The sequence below is a fragment of the Rutilus rutilus genome, assembly GCF_951802725.1.
Source record: "Rutilus rutilus genome assembly, chromosome: 1".
Lineage (NCBI taxonomy): Eukaryota > Metazoa > Chordata > Actinopteri > Cypriniformes > Leuciscidae > Rutilus > Rutilus rutilus.
In genome coordinates this window covers 27,224,129-27,246,795 of record NC_140209.1, presented here as the reverse complement: position 1 = coordinate 27,246,795, position 22,667 = coordinate 27,224,129, and the positions used below count along the sequence as shown (strand labels likewise).

Genomic DNA, 22,667 nt, shown 5'->3' with positions numbered 1-22,667 from the left:
GAAATCCCGAAGTTACTGAGTGCTGCTTTAAATAGAATACATTTTAAATTAGTTCCAAAAAAAGATCACTGCAGAACAGTCACGCATCTCTGAGCAACACACAGTGGTATTTCTTAACTGAATGATTCAGCATTTTGAATGAATCATTCAAGTCAATGATTCAGTGATCCATCCGTAAAGACAGGCACTTGCCTTCGTTCTTTAATGAATCAGTCGTCTGAATTAAGTAGTCTGTTGAACCAAACAATCAAATGCTCACTCATTAACACAGTCCTAACCTTTCATATTTGTATATTTTAAATAATTATGAATTAATTATTTAAAGTAATAAACTTTTTCAGTTCATAGCCTGATTTTTCAGTATGTCTAGCATTCAACATCTGTTGGTACTTTGTTAAAACAATTTAGAAATATCTGCTAATGTATTTTTACATTTCAAACGGCCTACTGATGCAAAATTCTGTTCAGAGTAAATTCTGTAAGTTTTCTCAAATATCCAAGATTATCATCATTGCATTATTGTCAATTTGAATTAATTGAATTGAAAACTTTTTTTTTAATGTGAATATAGTTTAAATATATAATTTATGGACCCCATAAATTATAAATGATCATTTATTCCTATGATTGAAAGTTGAATTTTCAGCATCATAACTTTTTAGTTTTTTTAATAAATGCTTTTATTCATATTGTGACAGTAAAGACATTATGTTACAAAATAATTTATTTAAAGAAAATGCTGAAAATTCAGCTTCAATCACAGCAATCAATTACATTTTACAAAATATGCACATAAAAATTATTTTAAATGTAAATAATACGTCTTATAATAATAATAATAATAATACTTACTGCTGCCAGAAGAGACTTGTTTAAAAAGCAATGAAAACCTTTGACCGCTTGTGAAATTGAGCTGTGCTATTGTCATGAAGACTTCTTTAAATAACAGAGAAAACTGATGTTACAGGTATGTAGACCTTGTAATGTTTGTCAGTCCCCTTAAACCAGGTTGAGGCAAGGTTTGTGTGTTGTGTGTAGAGAGACCTCATAAACCACAATGTGGCCCGGACCCCATAAGCCTGTGAAATGTCACATAATTATTATTTGTGTGTTGTAAAAGTGAAGTTGCTATTTTGAAGCATTTTTTGTTTTCTGTAGATCAAATTAAATTTTTTGACATGACTTTCATGTCGATTGGATGTTGGGAAAGGCATGTCCCCGTAAACCACTAAAAAGTCACATTGACCTCATAAACCACATATGCCTGTATGTGTGTGTGTGTGTGTGTGTGTGTGTGTGTGTGTGTGAGAAAGCAAGAGTGTGTGTTTGTGAGTGTGTGTGTGTGTGTGTGTGTGTGTGTGTGTGTGTGTGTGTGTGTGTGTGTGTGTGTGTGTGTGTGTGTGTGTGTGTGTGCATGTGTGTGTGTGTGTGTGTGTGTGTGTGTGTGTGTGTGTGCCTCTCGTTGTTGTGTTTTCTCTCTGTGGTCTCACAGGAAGTGTCCGCCCTGCCACTGTCGTCCCCTGAGAGACGCGAAGAGACAAACACTATCAAGTTTACAACGACAACTGTAGGCAAACACACAATCAACTTTATTTGGCTTATATTTATAAAATACACAAAGGTTTTGGGTCAGTAAAAGCGGATTTATTTGATCCAAAACACAGTAAAACAGTAATATTGTGAAATATTATAACAATTTAAACCTGTTTTCTATTTAAAATGTAATTTATTCCTGTGATCAAAGCTGAATTTTCAGCATCATTACTCCAGTCTTCAGTGTCACATGATCCTTTAGAAATCATTCGAATATGATGATTTGATGATCAAGGAACATTTCTGATGATTATCAATGTTGAAAACAGTTTTTTTGCTTCAGATTTTTGTGAAATATTTTTAGTGTTCAGGATTATTTGATGAATAGAAAGTACAAATAAATCTTTTGTTACTTTTATAAATGTCTTTCCTATCACTTTTATCAGTTTGATGTGTCCTTGCAGAATTTGTACTGAAAAAATGTCATTGACCCCAATCAATAGTTTCTTCACTCTGCATGTCCCAAATATGTGTTTATGCCGTCCAATTGAGTTATTTATGAGTTATTTATTTTTGTCATCTATTAAAGATAAGTCTGTATTTGTCAAAAACAACTTTCACACTGATAAAGCGTCAGGCACAAATAACCACTCCAGGAATCACATGACACACACAAACACAAAGACTTCAGTTGTTTACAGTCTCAGTGGCTTACATTACACACATGAGCTCTGAACATTTCTATTTGTGTTCAAAATCTCACAATTTTAAGCTCCTTCACCATTCCCATGAAAACTGGAGCGGCCTGTGAAAGTGAACTAAATTTACTAGTCATTCCTGTGTTTAACAATACGCTCTAATGAAATGACCCAGATAGCGTGTACTACAGTACTAATCACATACAGTAATTAATGTGAAAATACCACGGTAAATAATGCGAGCACAAGACGGCTTACTCTTAGAAGAAAAGGTTCTAAATAGAATATTAAAGGGTTCTGTCAGACGCATCATATATAGAACCTTAGAATTGAGGCAAGAACCCCAGAGTTCTATATAGAACCACACTGAACCTTTTTTTCTAAGAGTGAATTGAGGTAACATCTGGTAGAAGCCTTATTGGTTGCACAGAAAAGACCTTTGTTTCCAAGTTTCTTTTTTTTGTTTTCGAATGCTTGACGTGTTTTATTGACTCACGGGTTCTTTTCATTCTTTTCATTGGTCTTGTAGGAGTGACTACCTGTAAACCAAAGGGGAGGATCTGAAGGAAACCAAGAGCTTCGCTGAAGGAAACGCTTCGACTGGGAAACATCTAAAAGTAGCACAAATGAGGTGATTCTGAAAGCATCTCGATGAACCTGAACGTCAGTGTTTCGTTGTCTGCATGATGAAACATTTATCATTTAATTCACTGACATAACTATGAAATTACATTTGTTTTAATGCACACAAAAGGGAATCTTATTAAAATTGCAGTATTTTATTAACAATGCAATAACAAAAGGCAAAGCAAAACAACCCAGTTTTTCATTTATGCGCAAGCAATCACTCACATTTACAGGGAAACAGGAAAGAAACTGTATCTGCTGCGTGAAGTACCTATAAAACCGTTTCATCTTCATCTCTCTTCCTCAAATGATAACAATGTGATCTCATATTTATATTGTCAAAAGGTTAAACATGATCAAATAATATATTCAAACAGATAGCTTTCATTTTTGCATGCTTTCCGGCACTTAAAGTTAGTGTAGGCAATGTTTGTCATAAACTATTTTTGTTATTCTGTTTTAAACTCTTCATAATAGAATAATGTAAGTAGTCTAATTATAAAAAATAAAAATAATAATGACATATACAGTGGGTACGGAAAGTATTCAAACCCCTGGTAAATATGATCAAAAATGGCTGTAAAAAATAAATCTTTCGGTCAAAAAATTGGCAAAATTCTAACCTTTCATTGAAGTAAAAGAATTCAAATTGGGGAGGAAATCACATTATGAAATAAATGTTTTTCTCCAAAACACGTTGGCCACAATTATTCATACCCTTTTAGTAAATACCTTTTTGCAATCTCCTTTTGCCAAGATAACAGCTCTGAGTCTTCTCCTATAATGCCTGATGAGTTTGGAGAACACCTGACAAGAGATCAGCGATCATTCCTTCATACAGAATCTCTCCAGATCCTTCAGATTCCCAGATCCATGTTGGTGCTTCTTCTCTTCAGTTCACTCCACTCATCAGGTCAGGGGACTGGGATGCTCATGGCAGATGCTTTTTGTGCTACGAAACACATTTTTGTGTTGATTTTGATGTTTGTTTTGGACCGTTGTCCCAATGGAAGATCCAACCACGGCCCATAAGATTTCTAGCAGAAGCCGCCCAGTTTGGATTTTTTATCCGTTGATATTTGATAGAATCCACGATGCCATGTATCTGAATAAGAAGTCCAGGACCTCCAGCAGAAAAATAGGCCCACAACATTAAAGATCCAGTGGTATATTAAATTGTACACATGGGGTACTTTTTATCCTTGTGTGCACCAAACCCATCTAGCGTGTTTGCTGGCAAAAAGCTCTTTTTTTTAGTTTCATCTGACCACAGAACCCTGTGTTGTTTGAAGATCCAGTCGTGTCTGACCACTGAATATACTGGAGTTTGTTTTTGGAGGAGCGAGGAGCATTTTTCTTGAAAAACCTCCCAAACAACATGTGGGGATGTAGGGGTTGTTTGATTTTTTTTTTTTTTTTTATAGGCTTTCTGACCCCAAGACTCAACTAATCTCTGCAATTCTCCATCTTTGATCCTTGAAGAGTCTTTGCCCACTCAAACTTTCATCCTCACCGTCCATTAAGACAATATAGACACACGTCCTCTTCCTGGCAGATTTGTAAAATTTTTACCTGATTATAACTTAATTATTGCCCTGATGGTCAAAATGGGTATTTTCAATTATTTAGCTATTTTCTTACAGCCACTTTCTATTTTGTGACGCTCAACAATCTTGAGTTTTACACATTGTGATGGATGATTAAGGGAATTTGGCCTTTGTGTTTCCTCATATTTAAAATCCTGTGAAACAAGAAGTCATAGCTGGACAATTTCATGTTCCTAGTCACCCTGGTGTGCTAAAAAAAGGTAAATATTAATGGGAATATACTTCAGAGATATTTTATTCATAAAACATTCTAGGGGTATGAATAATTGTGGCCAACGTGTTTTGGAGAAAAACATTTATTTCATAATGTGATTTCTCCCCCAATTTGAATTATTTTACTTCAATGAAAGGTTAGAATTGTGCCAATTTTTTGAACAAAAGATCAAATTTTTTGAATGAAAGATTTATTTTTTACAGCCATTTTTGATCATATTTACCGGGGGTATGAATACTTTCCGTACCCACTGTATCTTGGAAGTCTCAGGTTTGTCCAATCATTGCATTCGGCTGAAATTGCCGAATGTCAAATGAGGTTCAGAACAGTTTAATCTGTTAAAATTAACAATGGTCATATGCCGGTTTATTTTGTTAAAACTATAGTACAAGCACAGATAACTGAATAATCAGAAACACATTAGACACTTTTGTAAAGGTTTCAGATTTTGTCATGGTTTTGAAAGAAGTCACTTAGACTGCATTTATTTGATCAAAAATACAGTAAAGTCAGTAATATTTTTAAATATTATTACAATTTCAAAATAACTGTTTTCTATGTGAGTATATGTTGAAATGTAATTTATTTCCTTTATTTATTTATTCCTATGATGAAAGCTGAATTTTCAGCATTACTCTTCAGTGTCACATGATCCTTCAGAAATCATTCTAATATGTTGATCTAATGATCAAGAAACATTTCTGATTGTTATCAATGTTGAAAACAGTTGTGCTGCTTCATATTTTTTGTGGAAACCGTGTTTCATTTTCATTTCATTCTTTGATAAATACAAAAATAAAACGTTTGGGTAACACTTTATTTTACAGTGTCCTTGTTGCATAATTTTACATGTACTTACCATTTTGTAATAACAGTAAATTATGCATAATTATATGCAACTAAACCTCAGCCAAACTCTAGTCCTACCTTCACCCTAGTAAGTACATATTGCTGCAGTTATGGTTTATTACATTAAGTATATGAATTGTCCAGTATTTCTGTGGTATGTGCTGCAACTTGAATGAATGCACAGAACTCCCACTAGAAATGTGGCTATTTTTACTACTTTTCCCTCTGTGATTCACGCAGACCTTCAGAAAGAATGCAATAAATGCTGCAGGAAGCAGTGGGTGAAAGAAGAGGGGATCAGACAGAAGCTGAGACTGCAGGCCTTTGGTTCCAGCATTAGCGCTCATGCACCTGTGAGTGAGTGAGTGAGTGAGTGAGTGAGTGAGTGAGTGAGTGAGTGATTGCATGAGAGAGTGAGTGAGTGAGAGAGTGAGTGAGAGAGTGAGTGAGTGATTGAGAGAGTGAGTGAGTGATTGCATGAGAGAGTGAGTGATTGAGTGAGTGATTGCATGAGAGAGTGATTGAGTGATTGAGAGAGTGAGTGAGTGATTGCATGAGAGAGAGTGAGTGAGTGAGTGAGTAAGTTAGTGCGTGAGTGAGTGAGTGAGTGAGTGAGTGAGTGAGTGAGTGAGAGAGAGTGAGTGAGTGATTGCATGAGAGAGAGTGAGTGAGTGATTGCATGAGAGAGAGTGAGTGAGTGAGTGATTGCATGAGAGAGTGATTGAGTGAGTGAGAGAGTGAGAGAGAGAGTGAGTGAGTGAGTGATTGCATGAGTGAGTGAGTGAGTGATTGCATGAGAGAGTGATTGAGAGAGTGAGTGAGTGATTGCATGAGAGAGTGAGTGAGTGAGTAAGTAAGTTAGTGCGTGAGTGAGTGAGTGAGTGAGTGATTGCATGAGTGAGTGATTGCATGAGTGAGTGAGTGAGTGATTGCATGAGAGAGTGATTGAGAGAGTGAGTGAGTGATTGCATGAGAGAGTGAGTGAGTGAGTGAGTGAGTGAGTAAGTTAGTGCGTGAGTGAGTGAGTGAGTGAGTGAGTGAGTGAGTGAGTGAGTGAGTGAGTGAGTGAGTGAGTGAGTGAGAGAGAGAGAGAGAGTGAGTGAGTGAGTGAGTGAGTGAGTGAGTGAGTGATTGCATGAGAGTGAGTGAGTGAGTGAGTGAGTGATTGCATGAGAGAGTGATTGAGTGAGTGAGAGAGTGAGTGAGTGAGTGATTGCATGAGAGAGTGATTGCATGAGAGAGTGATTGAGTGAGTGAGAGAGAGTGAGTGAGTGAGAGAGTGAGTGAGTGAGTGAGTGAGTGAGTGAGTGAGTGAGTGAGTGAGTGAGTGAGTGAGTGATTGCATGAGAGAGTGATTGCATGAGAGTGTGATTGCATGAGAGAGTGATTGAGAAAGTGAGTGAGTGAGTGAGTGAGTGATTGCATGATAGAGTGATTGAGAGAGTGAGTGAGTGATTGCATGAGAGAGTAAGTGAGTGAGTGAGTGAGTGAGTGAGTGAGTGAGTGAGTGAGTGAGTGAGTGAGTGAGTGAGTGAGTGAGTGAGTGAGTGAGTGAGTGAGTGAGTGAGTGAGTGAGTGAGTGAGTGAGTGCGTGAGTGAGTGAGTGAGTGCGTGAGTGAGTGATTGCGTAAGAGAGTGAGTGAGTCAGGTCTGCATCTTAACAAGCACCCCTTTATTTATTAGATACTTCAGTCAATGTATCTTTTAGACATTGATACAAATTAAACTATGGCATTCAATTCTAGGCAATTTAATTCTTATCAGATATCTCTTTAATTGTGAATCTGTCGTTTCATAGGCTTTTTCTCAGACAGGAGAATGCAGGTGACACATCCCTGACACTGCAGTCTCAGCGCTTTCTTTCTCTGTGTGCGATTCCTCTGCAAGTCTGCATCATATTTTATTTCTCAGGGCTGAGAAGAGATGAGATCACCGCTGTTACTCCTCAATCTGAATGAACTATCTAATCAAGTTGATGTTTAGAATAGAACAGAACAGAACAGAACAGAACAGAATAGAATGGAATAGAATCCATGTGGGACAAGGGAGATAGATAGATAGATAGATAGATAGATAGATAGATAGATAGATAGATAGATAGATAGATAGATAGATAGATAGATAGATAGATAGATAGATAGATAGATAGATAGACGGACGGACAGAGATAGACAGACAGACAGACAGACATATAGATAGATAGATAGATAGATAGATAGATAGATAGATAGATACTCTTGTCGTCTCTGCAGTGTCACTTCTTGTGAATGAGACTGCGTAACATACAGTATGCATACAATGAGCGTTCACATCTGCTGTAAGATGTGTAAGGTGTGTGTGTCCTACTTTTATGCATATCGTCACAACAGTCCTTTGCTGTAGCAACCGCCGTTACTAAGCATGACACACACTCTCACACACACACTCTGTAGCACGCTCCGTCTCACGCACTTTACACCCCCTGCGCGCTCATGTAGCTGCCGCTGGTGCACACTTTTTGGAAATGCATTTAAATTTTAAATGCTTTTGTTATTCTTTTAAATTATTTTCAACCACCCCACATTTAGACTATAGGCTATATTTTATCTACGGAATCAATAGTCGAGCAAAACTGTTTTATGATTTTGATCATGTTTGATCTGATATGTTCATGACTGTGAATGTGCTGACATGAAGACAGAGCTGGAGTTATTTTCACAGTCTCACTCTACAGGGATCACGAACACATGACATTCAATGTGCCGTGGCCCGTACTGATCTCACCGGAATTACCGACTGGCTGCTGCTATTGGACAAAACTAGGTCAGTTCCAGCCGAGGGCTGAGCGATGCTCACTTGTTCCTTAACTCACCGCATTTCTCACCAGACTCACTGTGATTGGACGTTGAGTTCCGCGCACGCAACACCCAACCAATCGGACGGGGGCGCGCTCTTGTTCTGCTGACTGCTGGTCACTAGCAGTGGCTGTTACTGTGTAGTCACTGAACATTGGCCATTCCAAGAAATTGATTTTGTGTTTAGAGAAGTGTGGAATGCGGGAGGGTTTATCAAACCAATAATTTCAGTCCCAGCAGCTACAGTCGAATCCAAATGTATTTTGTTCATATCATAAGTTTTTTACATATATCTTTGTAAATGTAACTATTGTTCAACAAAGTTCATCCAGTGAGGTGCCTAAGTAGGCAGCGTTGTAAGGCATCATTGGCACTCACTTAATAACCAACCATGGGGTGGTATAGCACCTTCCCAACTGTGGGTTATTTTTACCCAATGCATTGGGTTAAAAGCCAGTTGGGTTACATTTTAGACTCTCCAATATTTCCAACATATCTATTAGATAGTACCCTTCTATGTTTTTTCATACTTCCTCTCACACTTTAATTATCTTTTTTTATTAGATAAAAAAAAAAAAAAAGATGAATACACTGCAGTGGTTACAAAGTAACATTGTTGAAACCCAAAAAATAATGTAATCGTGAACGTGCAACAATGTATCGAGACAATGATGAGAGATGGAGGGAGGGAGGAGGGCCATGCCCATAGCGCTCTCATTGGCCAGGGCTTTATTCAGCAGCTTGCCCTGTTCATTGACGTCACGGACGTCAGTCTTCGCACATGGAATAGCGAATCAGTTGCGCTTTTGCGCTCCAGCCTGACGAACTCACGGACGCGCGAGACCAGCCGCCGCTCATCGGTGCCGCGCACGGGCTGAGGACTCTATTCCCGTACCCTACTGCAGAGTTTTATTTTTATAAAGTACACTTTTTTTATTATTTCACTTATTCAGGAAGATTGTTCTTTCCTTTACGCCATGGAGAAGATGTCTCGACCTCTTCCTATGAACCCAACTTTCCTACCTCCGGCTCACGGCGTCCTGAAATCCCTGCTGGAGAACCCCATGAAACTCCCCTTTCATCACGATGAAGGTATAAAGATGGATAGATGTTGCTTTCTGGGGGTTTAAAGCTAGTTCTGCACCAGCTGATGTTTGTCAGGCGCGGTGCGCGCTTTGCTTTCCTTATAATCTACGCTTAAAAGCGCGTCTGTCACTGTGTTTTCACACCGTTACCAGTACCTACCCATGCATGCATGCCTGTCATGAATAATCGCTTTGAATTCTGATATGATTTTGGGCTGGAAGTTTGTTTATTGATATTTATATTGCATTGCAATCATTTTACGCGCAAACATAAATCCATTGCGCGGTGAATTTAACCGAAATGCATGATGGTATGTGTTTAAAATTTGCTTATGTTACAACATTTGCTCACATAGAAGAGGAATAAATAGAGTATACTGAACCACTACCGACTTTATGCGGATAGATGAAGTTCGCACGCAATGGAGATGATTTCTTTTCTCATATTTCCCTTTAGAGGGCGCCAGTGAGCCACCTCTGGTTGTGTTTGTGCTTCATCAGTCCTTATCACATATTTAAAGTATAAATAAAAGGTTGTTTTTATCTTTGGTTGCACCTAAGGATTACGTGCATTCGCATGAAATAGCATTTGCATGCCTTTTTCAGTTTGCACACTAAACTATGTTGATTTGGGTGCATTTTTGTTTAATTAGTTCCCCCCTCATGTCATTGCAAAACTGTACTTTGTTTGTTCCCTGGAGTGCTTAATGAGAAATGCTGGAAAGCGGCCACTCTTTTCCAGTGCAAGTGACTGGCACAACTGAGCATGACATGACTAAAAAGAAACAAACTGTCAAAATTAAGATGAAAAGTTGTATGATCCTGAATAAAGTGCAATATGTGGTGTGGACCACTTTTAAGATGCTTTGGAACTGCATTTTGTTAAGATATTATAAAAGAAAAATTTGTAAAAAAAAAAATATATAAATATATATATATATATATATATATATATATATATATAATATATGCTGCTTTCTTAGCTTGAGTTGTATTCACTTAGGCCTGTGGCGATTATTGATTAATCACATCATTTTGGTATGTGGTTATTCGATCTAATCGCAATTATTTGAGATAACTGCAATAACTGTGTAGTTTAAATTTCAATCACATTCTGCTAAAGAATATAACAACAAACAAACAAACACTATTGCAAAGTATACAACAATAGATAAAGGTCTTCCTTCGAAATTAAGTTTTGTGGATTTAATCAGACTATATTATATTATGTTATGTATGTTATATTATATTTAAAATAAATTAAATGGGCCTATTTGATTATAATTTGTATTATTATATTATATACAATTTAGAGTAAAAAAATGGAATTTGACTTACACTGTAAGTGACATGAACAAAACTGAATTAGATCATTAATCACAATCATTAGTTGTTATATTATATTATATGATGATTAATTGTCAGCAGAATATTCCCGATCGTGACAGGCCTAGTATTCCTCATCCGCTTTTGTTAAATGAAACATAAATGTGCTTAAAAGATGACAGTATTTTATTTGTGTGTGTGTGTGTGTGTGTTTGAACGTCGACAATAATGCCTCCATCTTGTTCCTCCAGGGTTCGGGAAAGAGAAAGAGAAGGAAAAGAAGTTGGAAGAGGATGGAAACGGTCTAAACACCCCCCAGTCCGCCTTCCTGGGGCCGACGCTGTGGGACAAGACCCTGCCGTACGATGGAGACAACTTCCAGCTGGAGTACATGGATTTAGAGGAGTTTCTGCTGGAGAACAATATTCCCGCCAACTCTCAGAGCGAGCAGAACCAGCCTTCCCAGCAGCCCCTGCCACCACAGCCTCCTTCCACCCCGCCAACTCCCTCAGTGGTGGACCTCAGCAACCGGGCCACCACCTCCGTTCACTCCGGGATCGGGGCCCAGAACTGCCTCCAGAGTCCCAGCAGAGCAGGTACTGTCCCGATCACACACACCACTAACTCACTGACACCTCTCTTCACATACACTCTTAAACGTAGAGGATCCAAAAGGGTGTGTTCGCAGCCATGCCACAGAAGAACCACTTTTGGTTCCCCGATGAACAGGTTTCAGCGAACAGTTCCTAAAAGAACATTCAACTCTAAAGAACCTTTTGTGGAATGCAGAGGTTCCATGGATGACAATAAAGAGCCTTTATCTTTAAGAGATTATGTTGAGTTTATCATCATCATCATCATCTGCATGTTTCGTTGGTTAATCATCAATGTAAAGTTCAATGGCTTCTGCACTACTTTTGGATTCTGTCGCTCTGAAGATATCAGTGGAGCCCTTTAAAGATTCACTAACGTATAATTACCCAAAACTCAAGCTCCGGCCGAACGACAGGGGTCGTAGAAGTGAGAGATTCCTTGGACTTTGCTACAGTGTGTGTTCGGTTGAAGTCCATGTTGTCAGGTGGTTTTGTGCATCATAGGCATCTCTGCTGACTTTCCCTGTTTCTTTTTTGCTTGAGGAATTTCACACTCATGCGTACAGAAGACATAAATGCATCTCTGATACTGACTCTATTGAGGCCTGTTATTATGATTGTGACATTTTTGCAACAAACCCCATAGACAGTTCGTGCTGATGCAGTGTTGCATTATACAGCGACAGGCATCTAAAAAGCATTAAAAAAGATGGGGAAAAAACACTTTACAGTAAGGTTTCATTAGTTAACAAGAACTACTGTAACAATGAAAAATCCTTCTAAAGCATTCATTAATACATTATTAAAATCAAACGTATCTGTAAATATTATTTAAGGGACATGAGCTGACTAACAATGAACTTATTACCTAACATTAACAAAGATTAATAAAAATTCTCATTGTTAGTAAATCTCAGGCTCTGTTTACACCTGGTATTAAGGTGTGTTTTGGTCGACCGGATCACAAGTGGACGAGGCAGACACATTCCCGTTTACACCTGGTGTTTTAATCCGTCTCTTTTGTCCACTTTCACCCACTTCTGTCCTGATGTCTTCCAGGGGAGGGTGTATGAGCGGGTGAATGTGTGGACTTTTCAGATCTTTCCATCTAATGGACAAAATAAACTCCCACAATTTACATATGAACACGACGGAAAAACCTACGGAGAACATTAGGTTTCATTTCTGCTCTGAGTGAGTGTGTGTTAGAAATCAGGAATGATGAGAGAACATTGTGCTTGGTACGTTTCTCGTCTTCAAACCAAACTTGGGTCTCCAGCCGACAGTTTAAATCCCGTCTGGCTAGAGCGTTTCCCATAATGTTTACTCATTCGGTCAGTAGACGGAGAGTAGACAGTGTTTCAAACACATTCGACCACATGAGCGTTTACACTATGAAAGCACTCCGGTTGAATGTGTTTTCCACTACCTCTGGAAGTGGTGGAAAGTGGACAAGCTCAAAGTGTTTTAGACTCCGTTTACACCTGTGTTTAGTGTCGTCCACTTGTGATCCGATCCACCAAAACACATCTTAATACCAGGTGTTAACAGGGCCTGAGTTAATGTATTAACTAATGGGACCTTACTGTAAAGTCTTACCAAAAATAATACATTTTGTTATTCAAACTATAAAGGAACGGCTCATCTGCCCAAACTTGAGGGGCCCGAGGGCCGTCAGAGTCAGACGTCACAATAAATCAATCATTCCTTCACGAGACAGTGACTTTTCACAGGCACTTCACACACTTTCACACGCTTTCACAGCGCCAGAACCTGCCGTGTGAAATTAGACAAACAAATCCCCAAAGACATGCGTTACGCCTTTCGACGCGATGAAAATGTAGAGCGTTAAATGACGTGTGTTTATGTGGAAACCCTATAGAGACACATTCATCCTATTGACACACTAAACAAACACACCCAGTTCACTCCTACATATATACATGTAGATTATGTGTGTAAAATCACACAAAACACAGCCCATTTGACCCCTGATGGGAACAAATAATCATATTTTGCATAGAGAAATGATCACGATTTAGCACATTTTCATCTTAAATTCTCATGGCTGCATCACAGTGAAAATTACTTTAATACAATTATGTTTTTAATTCCAATTAAAATGAAAAGGTGTATAAATAATTTACAAAAACAACTTTAGTATTGAATCTGTGCATTGATTTTTTGCATTACTGTAAGACTGTGCTTAATAATTAAATGTACTTAATTATCTTAAAAATAAGTGCAAAATCATAATGGTTATATATATATATATATATATAATACAATGTAGTATAATACCATATTCTTTTTGACATTTTTGCTGTTTTGTACATGTTGCATCCGAGAGAAGTTGTGTGTGTAATGCAAAACCGAGCTGTCAGGATTTATGAGAGCTGGAGACTTTATAGCCACTTGAAGGGAATAAAAGTGAAGTGTCAGTCCAGCAACCCTGTGACAGGTTTTATTAGACATCTCTCTGTAAAGATCCGTTTACAGGTTTCGTTTAGCATTCCAGATCAGCTCACAGTCCTCGTGTGTAAACCCTCAGCCAAGTGTGACCGTCACAATCTTCACGAGATCTGTGTCGATGTGATGAACTTCACTGTGTGTGTGTGTGTGTGTCTTCAGTGCTTGTTTACATTTCTGCATGTGCGTTCCCATGTGCCTCAGTCTAGACGAGCGGTTCAGGCTCTGCTCTGCACATTTCGGCTCACGTGAAGTCAGAGCAGTGTGTGTGCGCTGTGTGTGTGCGCGCTGCCATGTGATGAACACATGCTGCCGCGTGTGATGAAAAGAGAGAGAGAGAGATTGTCAAGGCCACCTGCCACTCAGCAGGCCCCGCCCCTCTCACACGAAACCACGCCCCATCAGCCCCCGCCCATCTCCCGAGGCCACGCCCCCTGTCCGTCTGTCTCTGAAGCACAGTCTGTTCTTCTCACATTGCCTGAGTCGTGCCTGATTCACGTGTGGCTCTCGGTGAACGACACCAGCGCTGCAAATAAAGCGTCACAAACCACACATATCACACACTAACATGCATGCAGAGATATTACACGGTTTTCACAGCAAAGTGTGTGTGTTTTGAGCCTCGTTCACACTGACTGGCCGCAGAGTCGCTGTGCTGTTGTTTTTGCATGGTCGAGCAAAATGCAGAATTGAATTCGGTTACACTTTATTTTGAGGTGACGTAGTTACATTGTACTTACTCAAATAAGTACTGAGCAATATTAATTAATACATGTACTTAAGTTAGCTAATAGGGTTTGGTTAAGGATTAGTTACTTGTAATTGTGCATCATTTACTGTTATTACTATAGTTTTAAGTGCATGTAGTAACTTGTACCTATGGCACCTTAAAATAAAGTGTTCCCTTTCATTTTAGAATTGGCTCCTTTAGTTGAATTTTAATTTGAACACAACGCAATTCAACACTAAATAATAAATTCTCTGATATGTAGAGTACCTTTCCTACATAGAGGTCAGTACTGTCAAATTAAGAGCCATCAAATCTTTTTTTGATTTTGCCAATATTAATATTAAATATTTTAAATACAAATATTGTTAGAACATACATAAATATGTATTTTATATATATATAGTATTATAATATTTATATCAATTTATGGGAAATTATTTGTTTTTCCTCTGGTCCATAAAAACAAAGTTAAATATAATTACATGTAGGGCCTATAAATTAAATATTTTTTTGTAAGTGGCATTTATAAATAATGATTTTTGACGATAATGTTTTTGTAAATATTCCGTGTGTGTGTGTTTATGTGTGTGTGTGAATGAACTTGTAAAAGAATAATTTAGTGAAAAAATGAAATGCCATTAATTCAAACCCAGACAGCAACAGAGTGTCGGCCCAGATCCGGCCCACATCTGGTACACTCTTATTCCACACGCAGTTAAATGCATTTATATGAATTTAATTCCAATTTAATTGCACTGTAAGTGTCTGTCAGTTCAAACGCCTGTGATCAGTGGACTTCGCTCTCGATGTGCGTGAGTTGGCAGAGCGAAACAAGGAAGGGTAAAGGGTTATTCTTCAGCGTTGAGGAAATCATAGCCTGACATAGATCTGAATCGGTCATAAACCAGCGCTGTGACGATCGGTGCCATTGGCGTGTTCTGAATCTGGTTTTATTGGGTTCGTGGTTTATGATTAAGCGTGCTGGTTCTGGGCTCACTGGCTCTATGATTAACGAGATGTTCTAATGTAATGAATCATTTCTTTTGAGTGATTAATTCGAAGCAGTCACGCTTTGGCTGGTTAGTTTACACACTGTTCAAGAGTTTGGAGTCTGTAAGATTTGTGAAAGAAGTCTCTTCTGCTCACCAAGGCTACATTTATTTGATCAAAAATACAGTAAAAACAGTAATATTGTGAAATATTATTAGAATTTAAAATAGCTGTTTTCTATGTGAATATGTGTTAAACTATAATTTCTTCCTGTGATCAAAGCTGAATTTTAAGCATCATTACTCCAGTCTTCAGTGTCACATGATCCTTCTGAAATCATTCTGATATGAGGATTTGATGCTCAAGAAACATTTCTGATTATTAGAAATGGTGAAAACCAGTTGTTGCTTCATAATTTGTGGAAACTGTGATACATTTTCAGGATTCAGAAAGATCAGCGTTTATTTGAGATAGAAATCTTTTGTAACATTAAAATGTCTTTACTGTCACTTTTGATCAATTTAATACATCCTTGCTGGATAAACGTATTAATGGCAAAAAAATTAAAAAAATCTTCCTGGTTCAGCCCCTGCTGGTAGATGTTGTAACTGCACCACTTTAATGGCCATTCAAAGTATCCATTTGTTTTTTTTTGCAAGAAACTTCAATTGCATATAAACAAATTTAAGCAAAGGTATTATGTTCCCTGTGTGCTGTGAATTTGAATATGCTTGGTGAACTTTTGGACCAGTTCAGTTTCCATGATCGAACTGTGCTAACAAACAGATTCACTCAAATAAAGCAGGCTTCCCAACGCCATTCGTCTCTGCTGGAGGCTTCAGGGGGATTTTATGATTTCAGGAAAGATCAGGATTCCAGCTCGGGTCAATTCCTGGTACAAGGAAGAGCAGAGATGCACACAGTCGCTCAAATATAGCCAATGGAAAGCTTTTCCTAGCGCTAAATCCCTTCAGCCGGCCTTTATCTGAGTCTCACAGCGGCAGTTGAGCCTCTCATATATTATCTCTGTTATATATATATATATATATATATATATATATATATGAAGAGTTCAGATGCAAAAGCCTCTAAGTGCCATCTGAAATTTTCATCTAGAATGATCATTTTTATCAAGCTCATCAAGATCATTCTAGAAGAAAATTTCAGATGGCACTTAGAGGCTTTTGCATCTGAACTCTTCATATATATATATATAACAGAGATAATATATGAGAGCAATATATAGAGCATCTGAACTCTTCATATATATATATATAACAGAGATAATATATGAGAGCAATATATAGAGCATCTGAACTCTTCATATATATATATATAACAGAGATAATATATGAGAGCAATATATAGAGCATCTGAACTCTTCATATATATATATATATATATATATATATATATATATATATATATATATATATATATATATTCATTAATATTACTGTTTATTATTGTTATGTTTATTAACAACAACAACTATAATAAACAATATTGGTTTATATTAATGTTTAATATGTATGACTAATAAATGATAAATTATTTACTATATTAAATTCTGTAGATCAATTTAAATGTAATAATCTAGAAATATGTTCTTTAAAACGTTGAACTCAAAAGAAGTTTTTTTATGAAATAAACGTTAAGTGGCATTTCAGATAATGATTTAAAAAAATATATGTTTTTGTAAATATTTTATATACAGTATGTGAACATGTAAGTGAATTTAGAAAGAAAAAAAAAGAATTTATTATTATAAACTGCACTTTGAAATTGCAAATATGCATCAGTTTTATAACAGTTTTCTATGAAATATAGAATGTTAGTGGCATTTCAAACAACGGATTTTAATAGAATTAATATTTTTGTAAATATTCCATACATGTGTAACATGAAACATGAACATGAAAGTGAATAATTTAGCTATTTTTAAAAATTACACTTACAGCAGATATGCATTCATATGAATTTGACTTCTTTCAATTACATCACAGTTTTATATGTTTTAGTGTGTTTCTTGTAAATGTAGAAACTCGGGTTGCGTCGTTAAGTCACATTAGTTTGCTTGAGATCTTTCTTTACGATAAACAGCACTTCTTTGTCAAATGCAGTGACATTCAGGCATTTTTTGGTTTGTCGTGTGGCTTGTTTTATCTCTGATGTGTGTTTCTCTCTCTCACGGCTCGTTCTCCTCTTATAGGCGCTTTATCTGACATCGGCAGTTGAGCCTCTCAGATATTATCTCTGATATCTCTGGTTAAAATAGAGCCAGTTAGGGCGTCTTTTTCCTTCCCCGAGCGCAGACGCCTCCCTTCCCTGAGTGTGTGTGTCTGTGTGTGTGTGTGTTTAAGGAAGTGAAGGCCAGGGTTCATGGGACGGTCACACTCACCAGCAGAGCAGGACTCACTCACTCTGTCACTCACTCACTCACATATACTGTCATTATGTCACAGCTTCATTATAGCGCACTGCTGTCCTCAAACTCCGCCCACCAGTCGGACACTGGCCTGTGATTGGTCAGCACAGCTCCACCTACACACACAGACACACATAAATGTATATCTCACACACACACAGGCAATCTTAGGTCATGACGAAACCTCCCTTAGCAAACAAACTTGACCTTTGACCCCTGCTGTGTGGTTCTGTACAGTAACTCAGTCCTCATATTAATGGGGAAGCGGGTTGTGTGTTGACGTAGTTGAATGGTGTATTGCAGTTGTGTGATTCAGGCAGTGTTGTGTTGTGTAGTGATTGCGTGTGTGGCCGTACGCCAGCTCTTGTTTAATGACCCTTAAATCAGTCAAAAGTTTAATCTGATCATCTAATCCTTCACTAATGAAGAGAAACACACACACACACACACACACCCTTCTATCTTGCTCGGGTTTGACGTCTTTTCGTAAATCAATCACACAGTCGCTTTTACTGCATCAATGCAAATACAGTTATATAATATGAGAAATATTGCTTTATATTATATAATATAAAACCATATATATATAATAATTTCATTTTTATATTATATTTTTTAATTGATTAGTATGGTTATTAAATTATTAATATTTTGATATGTGTGGCTATAAGGTGGGTTCATGTGGCCCCTAGTGGCCAGAAACTGGTAGTGCATATTCACACTAAATCAACATGAAAATAAATTTGATCCTACTTTCCTTTTTAAATAAATGTGTCTTTGGTCTGATAAGCACAATATAATGTATTAATGTTGGATAATATAATAATTAAAGCTATGCTTGAAATGGTAATTTAAAGGGAGTGAAAAGAGTAATCTTCTCTCTTCTTCTCTCTCTGGCCTTCAGTTCTCCCCTCTTCCCGTGACACACCCAGTCCGATAGATCCCGACTCCATCCAGGTTCCGACCGGATACGAGCCGGACCCCGCTGACCTCGCCCTCTCCAGCGTCCCGGGACAGGAGATCTTCGACCCTCGCAAGCGCAAGTTCAGCGCAGAGGAGCTGAAGCCACAGCCCATGATCAAGAAGGCGCGCAAGGTCTTCATTCCTGATGATATGAAGGTAAAAACACTAATATTAAACCACAAATGAGGATCATTACTATTATTATGTCTTTCTCCAAATAGTTGTGGAACAAAATATAACATAAAATATAATAATAATAATAATTATTGCTATTGTTGCTTTATTTTGTATTTATGTTATTATTATTTGAAAAACCCACTTCATTTTTAACTATTCTGTTATTATTTTTACATGTTTAACCCTTGACCCATTCTTTTATTTTCCTAATTTTAATTTGTTAAATGTACATATATATGACTGTAGCCAATCAGAAAGCCAGTTATGAGTCATGTGACTCTCTGTGGTCAAATGTTATTATACATAAATATCTCAAAGACTGACAAAAAAAAAAAACTCCTAAAAAACTAAACAGTTTATGTTTGAAATGTATTTCGATTTAATCATTTATTTTAACCGATAAAAAAAAAAAAAATCCAAACGGAATTGTGAAAATAATGATGTTTTTCTTTTCTTTTTTGTAAACAATTGTTTTTCTTGAGCAGTCAGTTCAATATAATAATATAATACACGACATATTAAAGTGTAACCCACCCACCAGGTAGAATAATTATGTTTTTCTGATTTGTTTGTCTCTCCGTCCACGAGCAGGATGACAAATACTGGGCACGGCGTAGAAAGAACAATTTCGCGGCCAAACGGTCCCGGGACGCTCGCCGGCTGAAGGAGAACCAGATCGCGATCCGCGCGGGATTCCTGGAGAAGGAGAACGCGGCGCTGCGACAGGAGGTGGCCGACCTGAGGAAGGAACTCGGCCGCTGTAAGAACGTTCTGGCCAAATACGAGGCGCGACACGGTCCTCTGTGAGCCCCGCCCCACCTCCACACAAGCCCCGCCCACATCCACAAAGCCCCGCCCCTCCAGGAACTTCAGCGTGCCCCTTTAAGAGGCGCCAAATTCTTCTCTAATTTTTCACGTGTCTCTTTTCTTTTCTCTCTCGGTATTTGAGTTTATGTGTTTATCATTTGTGTTTCGGTGTCTGTCTTTCTCCTCTCAAACTCACTTCTCTCTCTTTCCTTTCATTTGTTTGCTCGTCCATTTATTCCTTCATCAACGACGGATCGTTTGTTTTGGAAACGATTCTACGTGGTTTCTCTGGAACGTTTCAAACACGGACTGCTAAATGTTTTCCTCGCTTCTCGCCCCCTCCTGTCTGTCAATCATCCGCTCGGTCCATCCCCCTCTTCCCGGAGGCTCCGCCCACTTCCTGTTGCTCGAGCTTATTTCTGTGTATATTATTGTATTTTAGTTGAATAGCTGTAACGCACCGACACCTTTCGTTCTGTAAAAGTGTGTGTAATAACACTAGCTAGTGTCAGAACATGATGTTTGTTCTTTGTGTTTTGTCTGTTTTATTTTCATCATTACTTTTTAAACCAACACCAGCGTAGTTTTTTTTTTTTTTTCGTCTTTCCTGCATTGTGCATGGAGCAATAAGCCTGAATCTCTTCAGAGGGCGAAACACATGAAGTGTAAGCTGTAAAAGTTTCTGCAAAGCCTGTTTCATAGCGCCATCATGTACGTCTCATAACGTTGCTGTAGTGCAGAAACTTTCCCTCCAAAAATGCTGAATCCATAATTTGTCTCTCTCTCTCTCTCTCGCTCTCTAACTCCCTGCACTAATGCGTGTTTCACAATCTGATCTGGTGCAATGTTTCTACCTACACTATAATCTGCCTGATATATTTATGGAATTTTTTTTTTTTTTTCAGCTGTTAATTACTACAATTGTTATAGCTGTTCTTATTGTTATGACTGTATAGTACTTTTCCCTTATTGTTTTATTGGATATTTCAGCATGACTATTGTTTCAGAGTTGCGGCTTCAAGCTAACTGTAAATGGGTCTTTTTTTTTTCTTTTTTTTTATGGACGTTTATTCTCTCTCTTTTTTTTATCATAATTTTTTTTTTTTTTTTTTACCAAGAGCATGTTTTAGAATTTTTGTTTTCAAATCAGTACAAACAAATATTTGTAGTGACTTTTGTTTCTTTTGTAGCTTTTGCGTGTCTGTCGGCTGTATGACTGTAATGAATGTGTTTGAAGAGGCGTTCGATAAGCAGGACGGTGTTGTCTCAAATACTGTGGTTAAAACCCAATCAGTTTGTTTACTGCAGACCAAAAGATACAGCACACAGATTTATTGATAAAACAGAGTTTTAATGTTTATATATATATATAAATATACATGAAAACGATTCTATAAGTTGCTTTTTTTTTTTTTTGTACAGTATTTTTCCTATATAATACTGTTTGGATATTTTCAAGGCACAACCAATCCAGAGTAGTACAAGAGAAATATATAATAGCGTATCTATCTATCTATTATTCAGAGCTAATTAAAATAGTGTTTTGATATATTATGAAGTATATAACAGGGAGGAAAAGCGAAACCCGCGATTATGTCCTCGATTCTGGGCATTACAAACCTTCTGCACCCTCGTTTTTTCAGATAGCCTTTAGTATTCTGTCTCAGGGAACGCTAGCAGCCGGACCTCACACCAGAACTCGCAGCAACAATAAAGGTTATATATATGTATATTGTACAGAAAGTACATCAGTAGTTTTTTTTTTTTCCTATAGAAGGAAGCTGCAATTCCTCAGTATAACTGTAATGGAGTTTCATTACACACAGCATCTGCAGCATTGCTATTGGTTCTTTGAATGGAAGTCTAAAGGCTACGCTTTCTAGTCTACACAATTGAGTCTTTTGCAAAGCAGAGTGTTGATAATGAATGTTTAGTGCGGCAGCTTTTGCCTGGGTTGAATGTTATTAAAGTCTTGTCAATGGAGTAGCTGGGTACGTTCGGACTATACTACTATTTCTGCGGTATATAGTGTGTATGTGCACAGTATGTGAAAGTAGAAGTTAATTCTGGAGCGTACCAGGTTTTTGTAAGGCATGTGTCCTGTAGAACTTTTTTCTGGTGCGAGATCAGTTCTAATAGATGACGCGGGGTTTAAACCCGAGACGACTGATCTCAGGTCAGGTTTGATTGCTGTTCCTGCTGGTGACTTCATTGTCGACAGTAAAAGTCCCCGTCTGCCCCAGTTTAGGCCAAAATTCAGATGTGCATATAGTTGAGGATCGATTGAGGGCAGAAACGGCACTTTCTTTGTTTCTTTTAATTTCCCTTTATTTTTTCATGTCTGTTTGTTTCTTATTTTGTGTGTGTGGTATAAATGCAGATGTGAGACACATGTATAAAGCCCTGTGTAGACTGTGTCCAAATGTACAAAACTTAAATAAATCCAGGATTAAGCCAAACCGCTTCTCGTGAATAATGCCCCGTGAAAACGCCTCCCTGAGGGCAAGAGGAAGGCCCCGCCGAGTTTTCAGCATTTCACCAATGTGTTCCTCTCCTTGTTAGATGGGAAAAGTATTAGGTCAAATGGTTTTAGTCCTAGACCACCTTGAAAATCCAAATAATCCTGCCTTGATGTGTTATCAGATTTACCATAAGGATGTCCTAGTCGGAAATTAGACATGAATTAACTCTTAAATCGAGTGAAATATAATATTAATATGAAATATAATATATAATA

The 22,667-nt window shown here is 37.6% G+C and overlaps 1 protein-coding gene and 1 long non-coding RNA gene across 3 annotated transcripts in view; both read left to right on the top strand.

Moving 5' to 3' along the window:
- The window catches only part of LOC311306865, a 76,008-nt gene extending 70,169 nt beyond the window's left edge, over positions 1-5,839 (top strand). The window contains exons 2-3 of the long non-coding RNA XR_014630228.1: positions 2,761-2,862; positions 5,769-5,839. This is a non-coding gene — a long non-coding RNA (uncharacterized lncRNA). The remainder of the gene's footprint in view (positions 1-2,760; positions 2,863-5,768) is intronic.
- A 3,293-nt stretch (positions 5,840-9,132) lies between these two features.
- hlfa (HLF transcription factor, PAR bZIP family member a) lies at positions 9,133-22,389 on the top strand. 2 transcript variants are annotated; one of them, XM_084405234.1, is made up of 4 exons: positions 9,133-9,454; positions 11,025-11,369; positions 18,888-19,102; positions 19,715-22,389. In XM_084405234.1, the coding sequence occupies exons 1-4, from the start codon at positions 9,340-9,342 to the stop codon at positions 19,928-19,930; spliced, it is 891 nt and encodes a 296-aa protein (XP_084261360.1). In that variant the 5' UTR covers positions 9,133-9,339; the 3' UTR covers positions 19,931-22,389. The 2 variants fall into 2 exon arrangements, with proteins under 2 accessions (XP_084261360.1, XP_084261359.1); XM_084405233.1 differs by having other exon boundaries at positions 9,171-9,454; positions 19,712-22,389.
- The last annotated feature ends 278 nt before the right edge of the window (positions 22,390-22,667 follow it).

Bases quoted from the DNA above. Each gene is read 5' to 3' on its own strand.
- hlfa (XM_084405233.1), top strand. From the start codon at position 9,340: ATGGAGAAGATGTCTCGACCTCTTCCTATGAACCCAACTTTCCTACCT. The intron at 9,455-11,024 runs GTATAAAGATGG...TTGTTCCTCCAG, and splicing joins CCCCTTTCATCACGATGAAG to GGTTCGGGAAAGAGAAAGAG. The intron at 19,103-19,711 runs GTAAAAACACTA...TCCGTCCACGAG, and splicing joins TCATTCCTGATGATATGAAG to CAGGATGACAAATACTGGGC.